The 22411-nt window shown below is 51.2% G+C and overlaps 2 protein-coding genes across 3 annotated transcripts in view; one reads left to right on the plus strand and one right to left on the minus strand.

Moving 5' to 3' along the window:
• Nucleotides 1-10205, plus strand: part of AFG3L2 (AFG3 like matrix AAA peptidase subunit 2) — a 28284-nt gene extending 18079 nt beyond the window's left edge. For both annotated transcript variants that reach the window (XM_081252312.1, XM_081252311.1), the window contains exons 11-17: nucleotides 333-440; nucleotides 536-661; nucleotides 1318-1428; nucleotides 3782-3897; nucleotides 5271-5471; nucleotides 7291-7485; nucleotides 9563-10205. In XM_081252312.1, coding sequence (XP_081108438.1) covers nucleotides 333-440; nucleotides 536-661; nucleotides 1318-1428; nucleotides 3782-3897; nucleotides 5271-5471; nucleotides 7291-7485; nucleotides 9563-9802 — 1097 coding nt within the window. In that variant the 3' untranslated portion in view covers nucleotides 9803-10205. The remainder of the gene's footprint in view (nucleotides 1-332; nucleotides 441-535; nucleotides 662-1317; nucleotides 1429-3781; nucleotides 3898-5270; nucleotides 5472-7290; nucleotides 7486-9562) is intronic.
• A 2163-nt stretch (nucleotides 10206-12368) lies between these two features.
• On the minus strand, nucleotides 12369-22277 carry TUBB6 (tubulin beta 6 class V). Its single transcript, XM_081251771.1, has 4 exons — nucleotides 22161-22277; nucleotides 21781-21889; nucleotides 20137-20247; nucleotides 12369-13684 (listed from the first exon to the last, which is right to left on the minus strand). Exons 1-4 carry the CDS (start codon nucleotides 22215-22217, stop codon nucleotides 12621-12623), a joined length of 1341 nt encoding a protein of 446 aa, XP_081107897.1. The 5' UTR covers nucleotides 22218-22277; the 3' UTR covers nucleotides 12369-12620.
• Nucleotides 22278-22411: the final 134 nt, after the last annotated feature.

Raw genomic sequence — 22411 nt, forward strand, 5'->3', positions numbered from 1 at the left:
CACTTCCTTTGCAAATTTAACCTTACTGATTTTTTAAAACTTTGTAAAGTTGACAACATAATCTACATTTCTAGTTACATAAATTTAAATCTTTGGTAATTTGTCTTTAGTAGTTGATCCTTAAATCTTTAAGTCTTATACTGTATATGACTTAATCATAAAGGACAAGATGAATAGTAAGAAAAATCATTAAGTTTGTGACTTAAGAAATCACTAGACAATAAACAGAAAACTAAAGTGGTGTGTCTCGTGCTCATACGTTCTGGACAGGCACGCTGTCACCTTCCTCCTCACGGCATTTAACAATGGTGATGCCTTTGTTCTATTTCCAGGCTTTAACACAACGACGAACGTGGTCATTTTGGCGGGCACCAACCGACCAGATATCCTGGACCCCGCACTGATGAGGCCGGGGCGCTTCGACAGGCAGATCTTTATCGGTGAGATGGTTTTCCCTGGATTCAGTCCAGTTCTTGCGAGGAGGGGTGCAACTGTTTCACTATGTTTTTTTTTTCCTTAAAAATAATTTCTCAAGGACCGCCGGACATAAAAGGAAGAGCCTCTATTTTCAAAGTTCACCTCCGACCACTGAAACTGGACAGCACCCTGGAAAAGGAGAAGCTGGCAAGAAGACTCGCATCCTTGACCCCGGGGTTTTCAGGTGGGTGAGCACGACCTGCTGATGTGACCATTCCTTTCTTGTTCCCTCTCTCCCTTCTTCCAAACTTAACATGAAATAGAAGGGACCATCTATCTACAGTCTGAGAAGGTTATATACACGGGCACAGGCACCTTCAATGTCCCAGGGGCCTGAGTTTGTAATATTTTTTGTTGAGCACATACATTGTGTTACGGCCTATTTGCGTCCCTATGTACTTTCTCTGTAAAGGTAGTTTACAGAGACCTAAGGATCTAGAATTCTTTCGGCAAACTTCTCATGTTTAACTTTCGTTGTTTAACTGAATGCATTATGTCATTTTAATGCCCATGTATTTCATTAAATGTCAGCAGATTGCCCAATATCCACTTAAGTCACTTTCCCAACAGAGATGGTGGAACTAAGTTGATGGGCATTTTAAAGCGCTGTCTTAGTTTGCTGTCATTGCACAGTCTCTAAAGGTGGAGGGCTGCCTGAGGGCATCTGTCTACTGCTGATACTTGCAGCGTGCAGTTCAGGGGCCGGGTTGTGCCAGGCAGGACTGAGTGCTACAGCCTGCTGCTGGTGGACGGTTGGCCTGGGTTCCCTTCTTCACAATGTGTGACCAGTGAGCTCAGGTGTATTTGGCGGGTGAGCCGTTGTGTGTGTCCCTTTCACAGGAGCCGATGTTGCCAACGTCTGCAATGAAGCTGCTTTGATCGCTGCGAGACACCTTTCAGATTCCATAAATCAGAAACACTTCGAACAAGCAATTGAACGAGTAATTGGCGGTAAGGCAGCTGGTGGGACCCACGACCAAGGGCGGATGGCGTGAGTTTGAGGCCAGGGCATGTATCCCCCCAGGCCTGGGGCTCACCGCCACCCTGTCGGATGGGTCTGAGACGCCACACTCATGCTGCATGGGCGGCAAGCAGGGAGGTGTCCTCCCCTGAATTATAGCAGTCTAGTTTTTCTAAAACACTCACAACCTCCCTGTTTCCAAAAATTTCATCGCATGAGTTAAATGTGCTCCAAGCTAGATATTGGTGATGGATGAACAGCTGTAACAACTGTTTGACCGGGAAATGCTCACCTGTCAAGCAGGGTTGGCCAGTAATGTGTTTTCCTTGCTTTCTAGAGAGCTTATAGTTAATACCGTTAAAAAGATAACTAGCAGTTCGAGAACCTGGGCTTTCAGAGGAGGGAATGGCACAGCCCTGTGCTCCAGACAGACACACAGTTCTCATGCCCCCAAAACACAAGAACCCCCGGCTTGTCACAGGATTTCCCTGTGACAAGGAATGGCCAGGCAGGCTCCACAGAAGAGCGGGGTTTAAACTGGGCTCAGGAGGAGGGGGTGTGGTGTGAACAAGGGTGAGCAGAGGAGCATCATGGCCTGTGCCTCAGGGAGGGAGGCGAGTTGCTCAGACTGCAGTTCCTGTGGGAGGGAAGACAAGGTGGAGAGAGGTGTTGGAGCCTAGATTTTAGCAAGCCTTGAGTGTTAAGCTTAAGAGCTTTTTTTATATTGTTTTACGGCCAGTATTGTACTAACACGAGTTTTCCTGAGCCACTGAGTAACGGGATAGTCAGTGATAGTTCAGGAGGATGCATCTTTGAAGAAGGGGCGCATCTGGAGCCAGAGCCCCTACTGGTCCTTAACGTGCGGTAGCGGACGTGAGCGTGGGAGCCCCATGGCCACGGGTGGGAAGGGCGTCCTCGGGGCCGCTGGTTTGGCGGGAGGTGAGCCGGGGCGGGATGTCCCCGTGGGGTCCTGTGCACGGCCGTGGTTCCCGTGGTGCGGGGTGGGTGAGGGCATGGGCCACACAGCCGACAGCCGAGGGGGAAACGGCTGTCAGCAGAGTTTCAGAAGCTTGTTTTGTGCCACAGGCCTGGCAGGCTCATTAGCAGGTGAGACAAGGAGTAGGTGCCACTGCAGGGGGGCCAGGGGGGAGTTGTAGCGGGGCCAAGTGAGTGACTGGACCTTTTGAGATTCGTTAGGGAAAAGAAAAAGTCTAAGGTGACAGAGTTGTGAGTGGAATTAAAATCCCTCACTGTAAACACAGGAGAAGACGATTTGTGTTCTTTTAGGTCAGGGGGAAGCGGGGGAGGGGGGTTGTTTAGTAGGAAAGTGAGTTTGTGAAAGAGGCCAGGGCAGCGGGTGGGGCAGAGCCCAGGCCCTGAGGGGCACGGACGTGCCGTTCACACTCAGCCACTGGGGCCAGCACGCGCCCTGTGACGGGATCCAAGCTGAGGAGGGGAAATCCTGTGACAAGCTGGGGGTTCTTGTGTTTTGGGGGCATGAGAACTGCATGTCTGTGTCTGGAGCACAGGGCTGTCCACCTGCCCTCTCCCCACCCACTGGCGGCTCTGCGGCGTGTGCTTGTCCTGGGCTGAGTCCTCAGGAACACAGTTCGCCCTCTTTTCTTTTTCAGTCTCCCAGACTCCGTAACGTGTTACCAGTTGAGAAATTCTCAGATGAGTACCTGGAACATGAGAAAGCTTGTGTCACCTGTGAGCTTTGTATCAGTACAGACTACAGCCCAGAGGTGCGGGCGAGCTCCGCGTCCGCCTTCATCCAGGCTGGAGCGGGGGTCCTTCAGTTCTGGCAACACGCGGGCCGGCTCGGGGGCACCTCCTCAGGGCTGCTCTGCGGCTGCACCCCTGGGGGTGCCGGGCTGCTGCCTCTCATGGGCCTGGCTCTCCTCCCACCCTCGTGTGCCTGCCTCCTCGGCCGGGCCCGGCCGGGTCCTTGTCTCCCCCTACTTGGTGATTCCCGATGCCTAGACTAGGCAGTGAGCTCTTTCCAGATGTCTTTGTTTTCTTTGAATTTTCTGTGTCAAGTTGACCCTAGTGCTGAATTTTACTTTGCATTTCTGTTTATTTCTCAAAACGAGATATGTGCCTCGAGTGGGAGAGTAGGAGAAAGTGGGCCTCGGGTCGGGTAGTGAATGCGTTTTGCGGTGGTTGTATATTTTGAAGTTGATGCTTTGCTTTGTTCTGCCCCTGATTGGGAATATTCCATGGTCACAGGCAGCTTGGTCTCTGAGTCACGATTTAGATGAGACGCTGTGTGGTCTCGTGTAAATCTCTTTTGATGACGGTGTCACTAAAGCAGTGGGTCTTGTTTTCTGTTCTGTGTGTCAGGCTTAGAGAAAAAAACTCAGGTTCTGCAGCCCGAGGAGAAGAAGACGGTGGCATACCACGAGGCTGGCCACGCAGTTGCCGGCTGGTATCTGGAGCACGCGGACCCCCTCCTGAAGGTGAGGCAGTTGGCATGGAACAGACGGTGGCCACACTGGGCCACGTGGCAGGAACGTCTGCTGGTGTTGGGGTGAAGGGGTCACACAGATGAGTTACAAAGTTTGGAAAGAAAAGTGTGCAGAAGCTGGAGGGTTTCACTCTGGAAAAGCAGTTGCTACCGTGGGTCAGGCTTGGGCGTCTGGGGCTCTCTTGCCCAGGGGGTTTCCCTGACTCCACAGAGAAAATGAAAGGCAAGCCACACACCCTGGAAATACTTGTAGTACATGTATATGACAGAGGACGTGTACCTGGAATACATGAAGGACTCTTAAAATTCAGTGGTAGGGAAACAAGCAACCCTGTAATATAATAGGCAAGATATATGCGCATGTACTTCCCGAGAGAAGGAATAGGAATGGACGCTAGGCGCATGAAGATACCAGATGCCCTAAGTCACCAGGAGGTGTGGGTGGAACCCTGCCGAAGCTCCACATGTCCCGAGGTCAGTCCAGCTGGACCCCATGCCTGCGGGCGGGCACCTGACCCGGGACAGCCGCCATGGAAACCAGTTCGGCAGTTTCTCATGAAGGTGACAAATGCTTCCAATACAACCAAATGGTCCCACTCCTGTGTGTTTACCCAAGAGAAATAAAAACATGTCCATGGAATACTTTTACTGCTTTATCCATAATAGCAATAAACCGGAAAGAGCCCCAAAGTCCCTCAAGAAGGAGTGGATGTTTGGTGTGTTTACCCAGTGATTGCTCCACGGCCGTAGAGCCGAGTGCACTGTTAACACAGCCGGCAGTGGGGGTGGGTCTCGGGGACAGTCACACAGACCAGACACGGTGAAGTCCATACTGTATGAGGCCATTTAGGCGCAGTTCTAGAAATTGCAACTCATCTGTGGGGGCGGGGGAGGGGATTTCGGGGAGAAGAGGAAGATGTTTTGTATCTTGGTTGTGGGAGGAGGCTGTTTGTCCGAACTCACTGAACTGTAACCTGTAACTGGGAGCACTGACTGTAAAAATTAAAGGAATCTACTCAATTGCAACAAGAGGACTAGAAAACGAAGGCTGCTGGCCCCTCTGTCTGCCTCCTGGAAAGCGGGGTAGGCGGGGCCAGCGTCAAGTCTGGAGGGGTCACCACTCAGCAGCAGCCCTGTTGTCAGGACTGAACACTTACAGTTGAGTTTTATAAGAGACAAGAAATACTTTATAGACCTCTCGGGTGAGATTACCCTAAGAGAAAATGCTCTCCTGGACGGGCCCTCCCACCCAGCTCCCCAAGCCGAGGCTGTGGTACTTTCCTTGCCAGTGAGTCTCCCTGTGGCTCCACATCAGCCTCCAGTGGCTGCGTCTGTCCTCAGCGCACCTTGTGTTCTCCTCGTCAGGTGTCCATCATCCCTCGGGGCAAAGGGCTGGGCTATGCGCAGTACTTACCCAAGGAGCAGTACCTCTACACCAAAGAGCAGCTCCTGGACAGGATGTGCATGACTCTGGGCGGCCGCGTGTCAGAGGAGATCTTCTTCGGGAGAATCACAACCGGCGCTCAGGACGACTTGCGAAAAGTGACTCAGAGTGCCTATGCCCAGGTGAGTGTGGGCAGGGTCGTCTTGCATCCTCACCTGCACCAACGGCTCTGGAACAGCACTGCTGTTTGACTGCTCTAGGCTTTCCAGGCAAGGGTTACTTCTTAAGAGAAATCCTTTTTTTTTTTTTTTTTTTTGCGGTACGTGGGCCTCTCACTGTTGTGGCCTCTCCCGTTGCGGAGCACAGGCTCTGGACGCGCAGGCTCAGCAGCCATGGCTCAGGGGCCCAGCCGCTCCGCGGCATATGGGATCCTCCCGGACCGGGGCACGAACCCGTATCCCCTGCATCGGCAGGCGGACTCTCAACCACTGCACCACCAGGGAGGCCCGAGAAATCCATTTTAAAACGATCAAAACTTAGGAAAAGAAACCCTTGTTTTGAGAGTTCAGTCTTTCAAGTTTATTACTAAGAGTGTATAAAGCACATCAGTAGAGTTTATGTTCAGTTACAAGCCTGTGGGATCCCACGTGGACTCCCTGGTGCCTGTCCCTTCTGGTCCTTTCTGCTGGGCACAGCCATTCCCCTGTTTCCTTTAAGTTTATCACGGGCGCCTCCATCCCCAGACAAGGTCATTTTGCTGTCGTGGAACTTGATGTCAGTGACTTCCTTTGGGAACTCCTTTTATTCATATGTCAGCTCTTCTGGGCCTGTTACTTTCCCATACCTTTCATTTTTCTTGGGACTTCCCTGGTGGTCCAGTGGTTAAGACTCCAAGCTCCCAATGCAGGGGACGCGGGTTATATCCCTGGTCGGGGAACTAAGATCGCATATGCCGCGCAGCACTGCCAAAAAAACCCAAAAAACCCCAATAATTTTTCTTAGGGCATTTGTTTGTTGGGGTTGTTTGCTCTTGTGGTCTTTCTAGTTTATCTCCATTTAAAAAAATAACTGTAATGTTTTCTTTTTTTATTTCCTGCGTTCTAGCACATCTAAATTTTCTGATTCTGACTTAATGTTATTCTTTCTTATTTTCCATCACCTTCCTGATTTCGGTTAGCCTTTTCTGAAGTTGTGGGTTACAGTTTTCATCTGTTTTATGGATGTCTCTCCATCCCACTTCCCTTATCTGTGTAGACATTATTCTGCTCCTTACTTTTTTCTCATAACAACTTTGTAAGGGATTTTTCTGTTGCCCACTTTTACATGAAGTTTGTTTTCCTGATCTCTTAGGAAGGAGGTGGATTAAGACAGTTTTTCTAGTTTTATGGTTTTAGAGTTTTCTGCTGTTTTCATAAACTTTTAAAAAACGTGACTTCCTACTTTCTGATCCTTTCCTGCTCCCCTCTTTTATCTGCGCCTTCTCTTTTCTGGTCAGTTTGGATTTTACTTCCACAGCTGCTTCTTAATGTGGGGTTTTTGTGTGGTTAGTGTGGGGGTCTCATGGGGTGCAGGCCGGGCCCCGTGGACTCAGGGAGAATGCCAACGCCCCTCACAGGTTCCTGGAGCCCAGGCGGTGCAGGAAGAGCCTCTGGGTAGCCTGGGTGGTTCCTCCCATCTGTCGGGTGCTCCTTGCCTGTCCTCACCTCCCCCCGTGTAGAGCGATTTCAAGCAGGTCTTGTCACCATTGGGGTTTGTCCCTGCCCTTTTGCCGCCTGCCTTGTAGATGTTGCCTGTGGGTCTCTGGTCTTGTCCTCCCAACCTCCATCTACGCAGAACACCCTGGTCTACTTGGCCGACTCAAGGCTGCCGTGTCGTTGTTGCAGGTTAAAGAGTAGTACTGCAGTGAGGTGTGTGGATTTCATGTCAGTGGATTTGCTGCCATTTTATAAAAACCTGTGAGCAGAAATGGACGCCCACCACTAGTCACGCATTCTTTTTCAGATTGTTCAGTTCGGCATGAATGAAAAGGTCGGGCAAATCTCCTTTGACCTCCCCCGTCAGGGGGACATGGTGTTGGAAAAGCCTTACAGCGAAGCCACGGCCAGACTAATAGATGACGAAGTACGAATACTTATCAACGATGCTTACAAGAGGACAGTCGCTCTTCTCACAGAAAAGAAAGCAGATGTGGAGAAGGTGAGTGCCGGCTGCACCAATGATTTTCTGCACGGTTTTGCAGAAAGAGTTGAGACTGATGGCTTGACTGGTTGGTTGGTTTGTAGACGCCAATGTCCCCTGTGCCTGTTAATCCCAGGCTCCTTCCTCCATCCTGATGCTGTGTCTGCTGTCTCTGTGGGGCTGGGGGGAATGTGGGAAGAGCAGCAGCGGGCATGATCCCGGCTCCTGGTTCTTAGGAATGTGAGTGCGGGATTAACGAAGTCTGTTCACAACACCAGACACACAGTTGAACCTGCACTCACCCACCAAGTGCTTCCACATGCAGAGCCCAGTGGCCTGACTGGGACTGACCACTGCTCTTCACCTCCAGAGTAAAGAGGTAGTGGAACAGCAAATGAAAGAATTAGCCAAACTAGATATGTAGGACCTTTGCTTAATTATGACCTTCCACGAACAAACATTCTTTGTATCGCCCATTGTCGTGCCTCATTTGATAGCACTTTCAAAAGGGAGGGAGCCTTTCTAATGCAGTCGATTTCTTGCATCCAGTAAACTCTTAATTATTCAGAATCCGTGCAACCAAAGAGAGAATCTTCTGTTTTTTAAATATTCCACACTCTCATGATAAAAGCACAGGTGAAAAGTCTTCTATAAAGAACTGATAGAGAAAAAAGCTATTCTAAGATGATGCTGTCCGATAGGCAGATCTTCAGAGAAGCCCACTGTGAGCTGTGCCGGGCAGACCCCGAGGTGCCTTTTCACAGAGCGTGGGGTAGTTGGGAAGGGCCTGCAGCAGGGGCTCCGAGGGGAGAGGGCAGAGGGCAGAGAAGGCTGACACCCACCCTGATGGCTCATCAGGCTACAGTGACCATGGGGAGGAGAGGAGGACTCGCTGTGTGGGGCCCTAGTGAGCGAGGAGGGGGTGCAGAGGGAAGGGCAGGACAGGGTGTCTGGGGACTCCAGATCTCTGCGGGAAACACAGCTCTGGAGCTAGAGGCGCCCTTCATGGAGATCTCATCCGGCCCCTGTGTTTTATAGTCAGGAGTACTGAAAGAATCTGGAGTGGAAATGCTTAAAAACTCATCATTTAAAGGAGAGAGCGGCAGGGACTTCCCTGGTGGTCCAGTGGTTAAGACTCTGCGCTCCCAACGCAGGGGGCCTAGGTTTGGTCCCTGATAGGGGAACTAGATCTCGCATGCCGCAACCAAGAGTCCGCACATTACAACTAAGACCCGGCGCAGCCAAAATAAATAAATAAAAATAAATCTTTAAAGAAAAACGATACCAAAACTTTAAAAAAGTAGAGTGGCAGCAGGGTGCCATCTCCAGGGGGACAGTCAGAGGCCAGTGCAGAAGCAGCCGTGGGTGTGTTTTAACTTCCTGAGATGGCGCCGTGGTGGCAGCAGAAGTAGAAAGGCAGTGGTAACCGTGAGCGGGTCTAACGTGACCCTGTTTCCTGTCCTCCTGACACCGCCCTCACCTCCCCACTCGTAGTTGGCAGGGGTCCCTTTTTCTGTGGCTGTGTGTCATGTCAGTCTTGTGGTTCAGCCACACAGAGACCAGAACTTCGAGATGCATATTTTCACGTTAATCTCCTGCTTCATATTGTGTCTCTGCCTCATTTGTCTTTATTTTTGTCAACCACCTTTTAAAATTTCCCTGTTTCCACCCTTTCCCCCACCCCCACCTCCAGTCACTTGCATCACTTCCTCACACTTCCTGCCAGGGTTTCTTTCTGCTCCGTAAGCCAGAGGGAGCTCCTCCCCTCTTTGGAAGCAGGTGGGGCCCAGGGACACTGCGTCTGGCACTCCTCCCCGAGGATGTCCTTCTGCGGCATCAGGGACAGAGCTCCCCCACTAAGTCCAGGGCACAGTCACAGGCCACGTGGATGTACCACACTGTGCAGCTGCGCCCTTCATGGGGACACGTGTTTTTCCAGGACTTCGCACATCTTATTCTAAAGTGACATGACCGTGAATATCTCTTTTCAGTGGTCCTAAACTGTTTTTTGGAAGGGGGTTGACTTACATAGGAGGTAATGAAATTGGAGAGACGTTGCTGGGTGACTGTTTAACCACAGGTGCTCACATTGCAGGTTGCTCTGCTCCTGCTGGAGAAAGAAGTGTTAGACAAGAACGACATGGTGCAACTCCTGGGCCCCAGACCGTTTGCAGAAAAGTCTACGTATGAGGAATTTGTGGAAGGCACCGGCAGCCTGGACGAGGACACCTCGCTGCCTGAGGGCCTAAAGGACTGGAACAGGGAACGGGAGGGCTCAGAGGAGCCCTCGGGCGAGAAGGCCGCCAGCCAGGTCCAGGGCGCTGGCCCCGCGTAGCCAGAGCTGTGCCTTCAGAGCCGCGCTCGGCCTGATGACACAGTGGGAAGTGGGGTGCTTCGTCCGCGGCCTCGGAAGTCACCCAGGTTGCGGGGGAGGGCACGTGCCCCAGCCTCGGGCTCTCCCGGTCTCTGTCCCCGTCAGGTGGGGGTCCTCTCGCTGTCACCTGCTCTTCACTCCCACCTCCCTTCAGAGTCTCCCTCTGTGATGGGCTATGAAATTAGGAATATTTTCATTTGATTTAATATTTTAAAGATGGAATCCAGGTCACAATTTGCTGTTTTGTGATGGAATGGTTTTCTACAGAGAGCTGTAACATACTTAAAAATATGAATGTATTGTGTAAATACGGCTTCTTTATGTCAAAAATAAAGTGTAAACACTGCACTTTTTTCCTCCTGAACATACAGTGTCACTGATTATGCTTGGGCTACTTCTTCTCAGAAAACGTAACGGGAAGGAATTGAATGACGTCACTGTTTAGGGTCTCAGGTTTGCGGTTCTCTTCAGCTCCCACGAGATGCTCAGGAAGTCTAGGTTTGTGCATCCCGGAGGATGAACTCGGGGTGTGAAGTGTGTTGGCCCGAGTGAGTCAGTGAGCCCGTGATAGCGCATCCTCACTCGGCCGACCATGACTGGGCCTTGGTCCCACGTGTGGGTCTGCAGCGGATGTATAACCACTGCTGGACTGCGGGCTGGCAGGCTGGACTGCAGGGCACTGCCACTGGGCTGGGAAGCCTTGCGCCTTCCGCAAGGTCACTGTTACTGTTAGAAGGGAGTGATGTGCTATTGTGGTTCCAGAAAAGCCAGAGTCCACAGTGCCGCAGACCTAGGTCAGAACTCACCAGAAGGTGGCCCGAAGAAGATGTAGGTCTTCAAATGCCATTATTTGGACTTGGAGGCACCACATATTTCTGCATTTTTAATAATTCTTAGCTGTCTCCTTCAGCGTTACTCCAACTTACTTGTGTGTTCTTGACGCAGATGTGTTGTGGGACGTGACTTGTCAGACTTCAGGCACAGAACCGGCTGGCGTCCTGGAGGAGCACTGGACCAATGGGGTGGCAGGTGGCCCAGGTGGCCCCTGCCCCCCTGCCCATCCTGGGACCGCTCTTCCATACTCCAGCTCGCCAGGCCACAGAAGCACTAACAGCATCACAGCATCCCGGGAGCTGGGGCTGCAGGGGTACCGATCACAGCCTCCCTTCCCTTCCTTACGGGATGCTCTGGGTGCTTGTTGAGTGAGGCTGTAAGGTGAGGAGGACAGCCCTGCAGGGAGGAGGCCAGCGTGCGCCACCCCTGCTGAGCCTCTTGGGTGGTGCCAGTCGTGAGTCAGGCCTGATGGCGCTCGGGTGGTGACCCACATCTCCCCTGCGCTGCTGTATGAGGTCCTGCATGGCTGGCGGCCAGTGGGGCCCGGAGTGGCCGCCGCAGTCTCAGTGCGGCTCCTCTCTACACCCGCGGAACATGAGTGTGTCGGGGCCTGACTCGGGTTTGGCCTCCAGCAGGCGCTCAGGGCACCCGTCTCTCCTCCAAGACCCGTCAGACCTAGTGAGGGTCCAGCATAGATGGGGGCGGTGAGAGATTTTCACCGTAGTCTCACAAAATGGTTAGATTTTTGCAAAAACAGGATCTCACCTCGGTTCAAGCCATGTTGCATGTTTTGTGGGTCACTTTGTCCAAGGCGCAGCGGACACAGAATTACAGAGGGCCACCGTGGGGCAGGGGCTCAGCTCAGTAGTTCCTCAGGGACCCACGAAGGGGGGGAGGCTGGGCAGGGGGTCCAGCACTAGCATTAAAATGCTTCCACCTGCAGTGACATACTCGTGTTCCCTGGGCTGAAACAGCTGGGCTCACAGAGCCCTCCATGGGGAAGAAGCCAGAACCTGGGAAGCAAGCCTGCTCGCCCCATGGAGGCTGAGCCTAAAAGGCATCTTAGGGAGCGGACACCGTGAGGTGGGGTGGGGCGGGGGATCCTGTGCCCTGTGCGGGGCCTGCCTGCTGGCCCTGCACCCCCAGAAGGAAGCACAGCAGCTCCCAGAGCCGCCACCTGGCCCCGCACCCACCTTGAGCTTGTGTGTCCCCAGCTTTGGCTGGAAGCCTGAGGGTCATTTTCTGTGGTTCCTCCAAACCTCAGCCAGGTTGTTAGGGGAGGCTGGGCGGACTAGCCTAGGGCCGGACGCAGGAAAGATTCGTGGGGGCGTAAGTGCTGGGGACGTACAAATGGGGACAAGGGCTTTTATTTGGGGGTGCGCTGCTTTCCATAGCCACCAATTAAAGAATCTCAGGGCTGCCCGAGAGCCTCCAACGGAAGAGAAGCCCCTCCCTGCGTGGAGTGGGCTGTCAGGGCTGCACCCCAGGAAGGGGCGGGTGCTGTCGGGGAAGCAGAGGCTGGAGAGACAGAGGGGCACTTAGGGTTTATTGTGACCAGGTTGTTCCCGAGTTCAGGGCTGCACGTCCAGTAAGAGGCAGCACCTTGCGGCTCCAGGTGTCATCACAGGATGAAACACACCGTTTCTAACCCCCTAATTCCCAGACATGGTTGAACACTTAAGAGAAGGTGAGGTTTATTTATTTAGCCCTTTATTTATGGCCCATGAGTTCTTTCAAGTCCTCTCTGGTCTGATGTTTGGGTAGGGATGCCAGTCCCCGCTCTTCTGATGTCCTTCATCCCAGATGACGGACAGGACAGTCTCGCTGCCTCTGCGAGGGGCCCGTCCCCACACACTCAGACCAGGGCTCCCCTCGGCGGCCAGGAGACTCACCAGGGTTGGAGGAAGGACCTCTGAGCCGTGGCGTCCAAGGCAGGGACGCGCCTCTATTCGTTGACCTCCTCCTCGTCGTCCTCAAAAGCTTCCTCACCCTCGTCGGCCGTGGCGTCCTGGTACTGCTGGTACTCGGACACCAGGTCGTTCATGTTGCTCTCGGCCTCAGTGAACTCCATCTCGTCCATGCCCTCACCCGTGAACCAGTGCAGGAAGGCCTTGCGCCGGAACATGGCCGAGAACTGCTCCGAGATGCGCTTGAACAGCTCCTGGATGGCCGTGCTGTTGCCAATGAAGGTGGCGGCCATCTTTAGGCCACGCGGCGGGATGTCGCACACGGCCACCTTCACGTTGTTGGGGATCCACTCCACGAAGTAGCTGCTGTTTTTGTTCTGGATGGCCAGCATCTGCTCATCCACCTCCTTCATGGACATGGGGCCCCGGAACACGGCGGCCACGGTCAGGTAGCGGCCGTGGCGGGGGTCACAGGCCGCCATCATATTCTTGGCATCAAACATCTGCTGGGTGAGCTCGGGCACCGTCAGCGCCCGGTACTGCTGGCTGCCACGGGCGGTGAGTGGGGCAAAGCCGGGCATGAAGAAGTGCAGGCGTGGGAAGGGCACCATGTTCACGGCCAGCTTGCGCAAGTCGGCGTTGAGCTGGCCTGGGAAGCGCAGGGAGGTGGTGACCCCGCTCATGGTGGCCGACACCAGGTGGTTGAGGTCCCCATAGGTGGGCGTGGTCAGTTTCAGGGTGCGGAAGCAGATGTCGTACAGGGCCTCGTTGTCGATGCAGTAGGTCTCGTCCGTGTTCTCCACCAGCTGGTGTACGGAGAGGGTGGCGTTGTAGGGCTCCACCACCGTGTCCGACACCTTGGGAGAGGGCATCACGCTGAAGGTGTTCATGATGCGGTCGGGGTACTCCTCGCGGATCTTGCTGATGAGGAGAGTGCCCATCCCAGAACCGGTGCCGCCACCCAGCGAGTGGGTCAGCTGGAAGCCCTGCAGGCAGTCGCAGTGCTCGCACTCCTTCCGCACCACGTCCAGGACCGAGTCCACCAGCTCGGCGCCCTCCGTGTAGTGGCCTTTGGCCCAGTTGTTCCCGGCGCCGGTCTGTCCTGGAGTCAAGCAAGAGAGGGGACACGTTTCAAACAGGGCTATGGGGCTGGGGGAGCTGCGCGGGGCCGTTAGTACATTTAAAATGGGTTAGGAAACGATTAGATAATAGAGTGAGGGGTGGGCCCCGGTCCCCCAGCACTGCAGGAGCGCGGGAGGGCAGGCAGCTGCTTCAGACAAGGAAAATCCGCCAGTTTTAAGATGTACGCGTGTTCTGACCTGGTAATTCCATTCTTGGAATTGTTTTGTTTTTTTGTTTTTTTTGCGATACGCGGGCCTCTCACTGTTGTGGCCTCTCTCGTTGGGGAGCACAGGCTCTGGACGCACAGGCTCAGCGGCCATGGCTCATGGGCCCAGCCGCTCCGTGGCATGTGGGATCTTCACGGACCGGGGCACGAACCTGCGTCCCCTGCATCAGCAGGCGGACTCTCAACCACTGCGCCACCAGGGAAGCCCCCCATTCTTGTTTTTAAGTAGATAATTCTCCCACAAGGTAAAAGACAAAGAAAACAGAAAGTATACATTAAAAAACAAATTGCTTTCCCCTCTCCTTTGGGCTCTCTGAATTTTGTACTACGCACAAATACTTTCTTTTCGAAACAGTAATACTCTCTCACGTTAACGGGGCTTCTCATTCATCATCCAGAATTACGGTTGCAAGTTTCTGAGCACCCACTATTTTGCACCTGTAATTAAACACCCAGCACAGGAAGTCATTCCTGCCCTCAAATTGCTTCCAGTCAGTCTTGGTAAGATTAACACGTGTGAAAGGCTTTGTATTTTTTCCAAGGAGCTCAAGTAACTAGAAAGAGACCTTCTCGTTAGCCTGTTTTGGGTTTTTTGTTTGTTTTAAACAACGGTGCATTTCCCCCAACATGCTTATTTCTATTTTATGGAAGAAATTTTTAATCTGAAAGGTTGGCTATTCAATTTAAAATCCTAACTTTCAGTTCACTTCGTTATAAAATGGAAGCTTCATCAGTAGACAAAGCATTTTTTCCAAGCTGTATACACAGGCCTGTGTTTGTTTGAATGGATGCACTTAAAAAGATCTGGCAAAGAGGACCAGGAGGAACTTATTTTCGTTTTTGCTTTTCTGGACACTGCACATTTCCTGTAATGCAGTGCTCTTCAGACACCACTGCTCTGTAGCCCTGAAAATATTTAAAAACTACATACCCCAACATTAAGCTAACATCTAACATCTTCACAAATTCAAATAGTTCAAATTCAAATAGTTGCAAATGATATTTTCATTTCCAAGGTACTATAAATATTCCCTTTTGAAAACAAACATGTTACATCATTCTATTAAATGTATCCCACAGAGTCCATGTAAAAATCAGGAATAGGGAATTCCCTGGCGGTCCAGTGATTAGGGCTTGGCAGATTCACTGCCGTAGCCAGGGTTTGATACCTGGTCGGGGAACTAAGATCCCACAAGCTGCGTGGCGTGGCCAAAAAACAACTACAACAACAACAAAAAACCGGAATAAATCCTAAGTTGAAACTGATTTTTTTAAAAAAATTCCTATGATCACAAGGTGTTTAAAATGTCAACAACTGTATTCTTTTCAATTAGTTCATTTATCCAAGTGTGAACATCAGATATTGCCAGAATGAGACAAGGTTTGGCATCCTTTTTTTTCTTTTTTTTTTGGCCACACCACACCACATGTGGGATCTTCCCTGACCAGGGATCGAACCCGTGCCCCCTGCAGTGGAAGTGCAGAGTGTTAACCACTGGACCACCAGGGAAGTACTTGACATCCATTTTATTCCTTTTTCTTTGTTTTTACATATATAAATACTGAGAAGTCTTGTTCACATAAATATGTAAATGGAATCAATTGTATTCTAACAATGTCATTGAATTATTTGATCTTCAGAGTTAAATGCCAAAAATCAAATAGTGATCTATCATCAGAAAGTATTTTTAGGGACTTCCCTGGCTATCCCACATGCCACGTGGCACGGCCAAAAAGAAAAAAAAGTATTTTTAATCATCTTTCAGCCCAAAACTCAATTTTGTGGAAAGGAGAATTGGAAACACCTGACTTGCATCAATCACACTTTCCTTCTGTTGGTCCAAAAGGCTTTGCACCAAGACTTACCTAATGCTCTTTCAATGAAAGGCTCTTTGTGTGGTCCAGTATACTTAGAAAGGGTTGGAAAATTTGAAATATTAATTCCAACACAACTTTGCAAATATGGTTTTTAACGAAATGTTTTAAATATATTTTTGTCAAAATTTTTAGGTTGCAGATTTAGCTTATTCAGGTTGTAAAAACTATTGGCCATGTAACCTAACTGGCAAAGGCAGCCCTCATTATCAGAGCGATTCTGTAGATTGGACTTACTTTCTGTCAGAAAAACATGACTTTAATTTGCAACTCAAATCAATATGTTAATATGCATTTTAAGGAATATTAGAGAAATCACTGAGAACTGAATTCTAGAGCACACTGTAAGGTAAATTACAAAAAGCAGTAAAACCAAAGTAAATGATGCAGAGATTTAAAGATAAATTAAAAAGACAAGGCATTGACATTTCTCATTAACTGGTAATTAGGCAGTGTAAGGTGCGGCTAAAATGGTCAGCTGTTGAGGAAGCAAGGAAGGCTATTTAAAGGCATTGTATTTTTTCAGTTTGGGTATATCAAATTTGGTTTTGAAAAGAATCATGCATTATAAAAAATTTAAAAATAAATCCATCAGCCCCCTTATCAAACTTTCCCTACATATTGAACAAAAGAGCCCACGGTGGTCCCACTGCTGCAGGTGGAGCAGCCAGGGGATTCAGCTGCATCAGGTGGACTCAGAAAACAAGAGGAGCAGAGGGGCCTAGGCACTGCTGGCACATGCTGTAAAGACCCCCTTACGCCAAAGACATTCCCTTGATTTCTGTCTACACCCACTGGTGGTAACAATTCACCACCACCCCTGTGCACCGATGGGGGAAACTGAGCTGTGGCAGTGACACAGCCGGGGCTGCCCCTGGAGACCCGCCTAGCACCACAGCAGAAGGAAGGCTCTGGGCGCTTGGGGGCGGGCCTGTTCGTGGACACCCCTGGATTCTGCAGTTACCCCGGGGGGCGGCCTCACACATGGGGAAGGAGTCTTAACTCAAATGTCTTTGGATCTTGCACAGCATTTATCAGTGCTAAGCCCTGTGGTGTAAAGTGCAAGTCTGTAAAAGAAGAACCACCGAAATTCTGTGATTCTTCAGTAAGTTTAAGATGTACTGACTATTAGTGATTCGTATCTTATACCAAGGGAATCCCTTCGGAAGCATCTAAACAAGTCCTACAAATCCATAAGGACAACGATAGCCTTTAGGAAGATGGCAAAGATATAAGCACAGATCGCAGGGAGGGAAGTGCAAGTAACAAACCCATGGCATACTCCTCACGAGGGAAATGCAAACTAAATAAGGAGATTCGATTACCCTCCATGAAGCTGACAGAGCTCAAAAGCTTGGTAACACTGTGCTGACGGGGGTCTGGGGCAAGGCCCTCCCACACACGCTGGAGCCACTGGGGGCATGAGGAGGATGGGCCTCCACAGGGGGCAAGTCAGCGACAAGGATCAAAGTTGGTCCCATTGACTCAGCGAGTCTACCCAAAACGTGCAGAATGACATGGGGACAGAGACTCACCAGGGAGTAGTTTGTAATAGTGAAAAGGTCAAGAGCTAAATATCTATGAGCAGAGGACTGGTGACATCACCGAGGCCGTCAAGCCGGGGGCAGAGATGGACAGACTCCAGAGGGGCAGCCTTGAGTCCTGCCACGGCCCCTTGGGGCGTTTCCCCCCCAGGAGGTAACTGCATTCTCGCTCAGGAACACAGACTCCCTGTACGGTGAAACCTGGCTGGCTGCCTTCTCGTATGAGGCTGGAAAACCATCACATCCTTCCTAGGCCCCCACGACTCTCGCACCTCCCCACCAAGCCAGAACGCGCCAGGCCAGCCTCCCGCCTGGAGCTTGGTGAAGAACAGATGCACCTTCAGCTGCCCTGAGGGACTAAGAATGATTTCACTAAACAGCGTGGAAACCAATGACCGGGGAGGGCAGTGGGGACACCCGCGACAGGCAGCCACAGCCAGTGAAGCCCCTTGGCCTTGACCCTCCCCTCCCTCCAGCTCACACCATCCACTTGGCTTCCTCGGTGTTTACAGAATGATCAGCCATGAGGTTTTCTCGGCCATCAACAAAAGAAGGAAGCTGGAGGCTTCTGAAAATATTTTGCCACTGTCTCATAGCAACAGACGTTCCCAGTTAAATATTTGGGGGTCAGGAGTTGAACATCTTCTGCAATAGAGGTTGGGACATTAACCAGTGGCTCCAGATTGTAGAACACGAAACTGCAACAGATCCCAGGGGCCTCAGAGCCCACCCCTGGTTCACCTCCAGCTCACACGGGGTGTGGGGTAAAGCTTAGGGCTACGTGCTCCCGGACTCCCCTCCAGCCCTGAATCTGGAAGAGAAAGTTACACGTACAGAGAGGCCTAAGGTCAACCTTCCTGGTGCTTCGCTTTGTCCCACAAAACTCTCTCCCACTAATAGGCATGACTGCTATGCAACGAGCCGTTTGTTAAGAAAAAGCTGGGGTTTTCTAAAGCATATTCATGTTTAAAACTCAAATACAGAGAACTTCTACTTTTAAAATTACACTTAACTTCAAGTCAGTGTTTTTTTTTTTTTAAACTACTTCAAACTATATCTGAAAATGGAATGACGCTTTTTTAAATTCACCAACTCTGAAGGCAATGGGGGTGAACCATCTCCATTCACAGGCAACTTGGCCTCTTTTATTAACTGGAGAATGACTTAAAAACAACTGTTGAGCCTAACAGCACACCACAGTGCGTTCAGACATTCTGGGTCCTCTCCATGCCCCATGACAAACATGTTATTTTCTTAGTTAAAAATAGTGTCAACTTTTAAAATTTTCTATTAAAGCTATTTCACATCAGTACCATCTTCGTTCCCCTAATTTGGTAGAATATCTCTACTAAGGCTGTGAGCACTGCTGTCTGATACAACTTTCTGCAGTGATGGGACTGTTGTATCTTTGCACTGTCCAATATGGTAGCCACTAGCCACACTTGGCTATTGAGCACTGGGTATGTAGAGTACAACTGAGGAAGTAGACTGATTTTATTTAACTTTAATTAAATTTAAATAGCCACATGTAGCTAGTGGCTACCATATTGGATGGTAGGATCTTGAAGCATCTTTCCTTGAGAACAATTATGAAAAGTCTAGTTCAGCAAGAGGTAAAGAATATAAATGTCCCCATTTGTAGACTCTAAAAATACTGGTAATTTAGATTTTTTGATGTAATAAAAGGGGCACCAGAGACCTTCACCCTGGTCTATTTGAAATATCAAAGGTGACAAAAACCCTTGAACAAATTATCAGGAGCTTCGCCTGTCCCATTGCTTGTGTAGGTTGTCATTGTGATGGGGAAGGGGATGATACCAAGAGGACTCATAAACTTTGTGAACATGTGCCTCGCTGAAGGTACCTCGCTGTACCTTTGTAACAGGTCACTGCCTGATTCTAATACAAGGGAATCAATTCATGTACCAATAAAATCTTCCAAGATTCTGCCTCCTCTTATACACTTTGAAGTAGCCTTGACTCCCAAAACCATGGCTCCAAGGTGAAAGAGGCTGGTCACACTAACAGTGCCACTTCGTTTAATTTTATATAATTTTCTTTAGGAGTTTGCAGAGGAACAGGCACTGCCATCATTTTCTGGGTGGAGGAAGGAGGAAGGAAGATTTGCCCAAATCCAATAAAACTAATAAATTCATATGGCACCAACCTTCGGAAAGAAAGCAGAACAACTGTCTATAGATGATGGAAGAAGAAATATAAACACACTGAAGTTAAAAGATGAGCAACATAAAAACCAAAGACAAATTATTATTATCATATTAGGATAGTCATTTATGAGAGGGAAAAAGAAGTTAATGTCTAAAAATTTTCAAAATCAAGAACTATCACCAATAAGCATTTCATTTAGAGAATCAAAGGTTACTTTTCCCCAAGAGGGTACTTTTCTTTTTTTTTTTTTTTTTTCTTTGTCGGTACGCAGGCCTCTCTCTGTTGTGGCCTCTCCCGCTGTGGAGCACAGGCTCCAGATGCGCAGGCTCAGCGGCCATGGCTCACGGGCCCAGCCACTCTGAGGCATGTGGGATCTTCCCGGACCGGGGCACGAACCCCGTGTCCCCTGCATCGGCAGGCAGACTCTCAACCACTGCGCCACCAGGGAAGCCCAGAGGGTACTTTTCTTAAAGAGGCTGCCTATGATGGGGCTGGGGACTGCTGATTTCCATTCTAAGCTTTTCTACACCACGTGATGTTTTTAATCTTGCACCCAAATTAGCTGGATGTTTAAAAAATAAAAAAGAGGAAGAAGAAAGCAGGAAAGATGGAACCTACCGAAGATGAAGTTGTCAGGCCGGAAGAGCTGCCCGAAAGGCCCAGACCGCACACTGTCCATGGTGCCCGGCTCCAAGTCCACCAGGGCGGCCCTGGGCACATACTTCTGAGCTGGAAGAGAACAGAGCCCACCCACAAGGGTCAATCTCTGGTTCCTAAGGCAATGGACTTCCCAGGAGCAAGTCCCACCAGCACAGCCGCCTGGGATGTACAAAGCGGGCTTTCTTAGAGTCACAGAATCTCAGCCCTGGGGGAGGGGAGCCCCAGAGAACACAGTCCACCGTGGACTTGTCCGGATGAGGAAGCCAGCCCGGCACAGGGCACAGGAAGTTCCTGGAAAAGGCAGGACGAGAAACGAGGTCTCCCGACCTCCTGCCGCCTGTATTTTCCAGTTCTCACCCATGGGCAGTTCTACTTTTTAGCTCCACGGAAATCGTACTTGCTGCAGCGAGTGGCTGAGCTGCTGGGACACTTTGGCACCTCCCTCCCTCACACGCACGTGAACCCACGAGCGAGTCTGAGCACCTGTTCCAGGTGCGTCCACGGCTGTTTCCCGGGAGACTGTCTCATTTATGGACAAGTGTGGCCGTGTGCCGTTTCATCTGTAAGCACACACTCACACCAACTGGGCAAGAAACTGTCCCCATGAGGGTGGGGTCACTAGGACTGCATTGGGAACTGCTCTACAACCCATCCTGCTACGCACACACCCAGGCTGAAGAAAGAATGTCACCAGGCTAGGCCTGAGGGTGACCAGCAAGTGCCATGTATATTGCCCTCTTCTCAGTTCCATCCAGGAATCTCACCATCCATGTCCTGCTGTTCCAGACCTTTTTAAAATCCAGTAATTTATGTGTCCTGTTCTTCTCAGCTCTCATGTGGACAAGCAGCAGTAACTCCAAAGACAGAGCGTGATTATCTCTGGGGCCGGGGACACGTGTATGGAAGGGCAGCTCCTGTCACTGCCTGGGTGTTCTTTCAATGTCTTAGTTTTGTGTTGTCTTGCGAAGGGCATGTATCACTTTTATAATAAACATTGTTACAAAAATAAAGTATAATGTAACCACCATATAGATGTAGCTACCCAGGACACGGGTGATACTATTCTCAAACTTGGATAAACCACAACCTGGAATTTTTACTAAACTCCACCAGACAACGACCCTCTCTGTCTGCAGTTGCAGCTTCCAGGGGATGTAAAGTCTTTTTGGAGGTCTGCAAAGGGCCAGAAAAATCATTTGAGGTAGTGTTTTTCAAAGTTTTAACCAAAAACCTTCATTAAGAAATAAAATTTTAGAAGATAAAATAAATTTTAATAAGAGCCGGACATGACCCATTAAGCTGATTTCACAGCAGCAACGGGTCCGCTTCAAGAGCTCGGACCCGCCGGGGAGGACGAGATGCTGTTTGAACTCAACCGACGTCGGATTTCCCGCCCCAGTGGGAGCGAGGGAGGAGCCGGGCGTCCGGCTACATCTGGGAGGATTTTTCCAGAACCACCCACAGAGTGAACCACCCACGCGCCGGGCGGCCCCGCGGGTTGAGGAGGGGGAGCATGGCCGGGGTCCCACAGGGCGATGCCGGGGTCCCAGAGAGGGATGGCCGGGGATGGGGGGAAGGGCGGGGTCGCGCCGCGCCACTCACACGATGACTCATTGTAGTAGACGTTGATCCTCTCCAGTTGGAGCGTCGAGTCACCCACGTAGCCTCCAGCAGGGTCGATGCCATGTTCGTCGCTGATCACTTCCCAAAACTTGCAAAGGGCGGGGCGGAGGACAGACGGTCAGCCCGGGGCCCTGGCACCCGCGGCTCCCCTAGGGCCGGCGCGCGGGGAGCGGCCGCAGAATTCCAGGCGCGCCTGAGCTGCCAGCGGTAGCTCCGGGGCCGCGGGGACGGGGAGCGGGGCCGGGTCCCGCTGTGACGTCCCCCTCGGCCGCGCCGGTCCTCCCGTGCTGCCCCGGCCCGAGGGATTAGGGAGGGGCGGGCCGCCCACCCGCAGGGAGCCCGGCCTGGCCCGCGCCCACCTTGGTGCCGATCTGGTTCCCGCACTGGCCCGCTTGGATGTGCACGATCTCCCTCATGGCGCGAGCTCGGCGCTCGCTGCTCGGACAGCGCGGCGACTGTGGGCCCAGCTGCTCGGCGCCCTGGACTCGGCGCCAGCCGCCCCTCCCCGACCCTCCCCCAGCCGCCCTGGCCAATGGCCGGGCTCGCCGCCCCCCCCGGCCGCTCCCCTTCCGCCCCCGCCCCCCGTGAGCCCTCCCCCATCTCCCCGGGC

Source organism: Mesoplodon bidens (genome assembly GCF_964165515.1).
Source record: "Mesoplodon bidens genome assembly, chromosome: 13".
In the NCBI taxonomy this organism is placed as follows: Eukaryota; Metazoa; Chordata; class Mammalia; order Artiodactyla; family Ziphiidae; genus Mesoplodon; species Mesoplodon bidens.

Coding starts and splice junctions, on each gene's coding strand:
- TUBB6 (XM_081251771.1), bottom strand. CDS start 22,217: ATGAGGGAGATCGTGCACATCCAAGCGGGCCAGTGCGGGAACCAGATC. Junction 21,890..22,160: donor GGAACCAGATCGGCACCAAG/GTGGGCGCGGGC, acceptor GCCCTTTGCAAG/TTTTGGGAAGTGATCAGCGA. Junction 20,248..21,780: donor CTACTACAATGAGTCATCGT/GTGAGTGGCGCG, acceptor GTTCTCTTCCAG/CTCAGAAGTATGTGCCCAGG.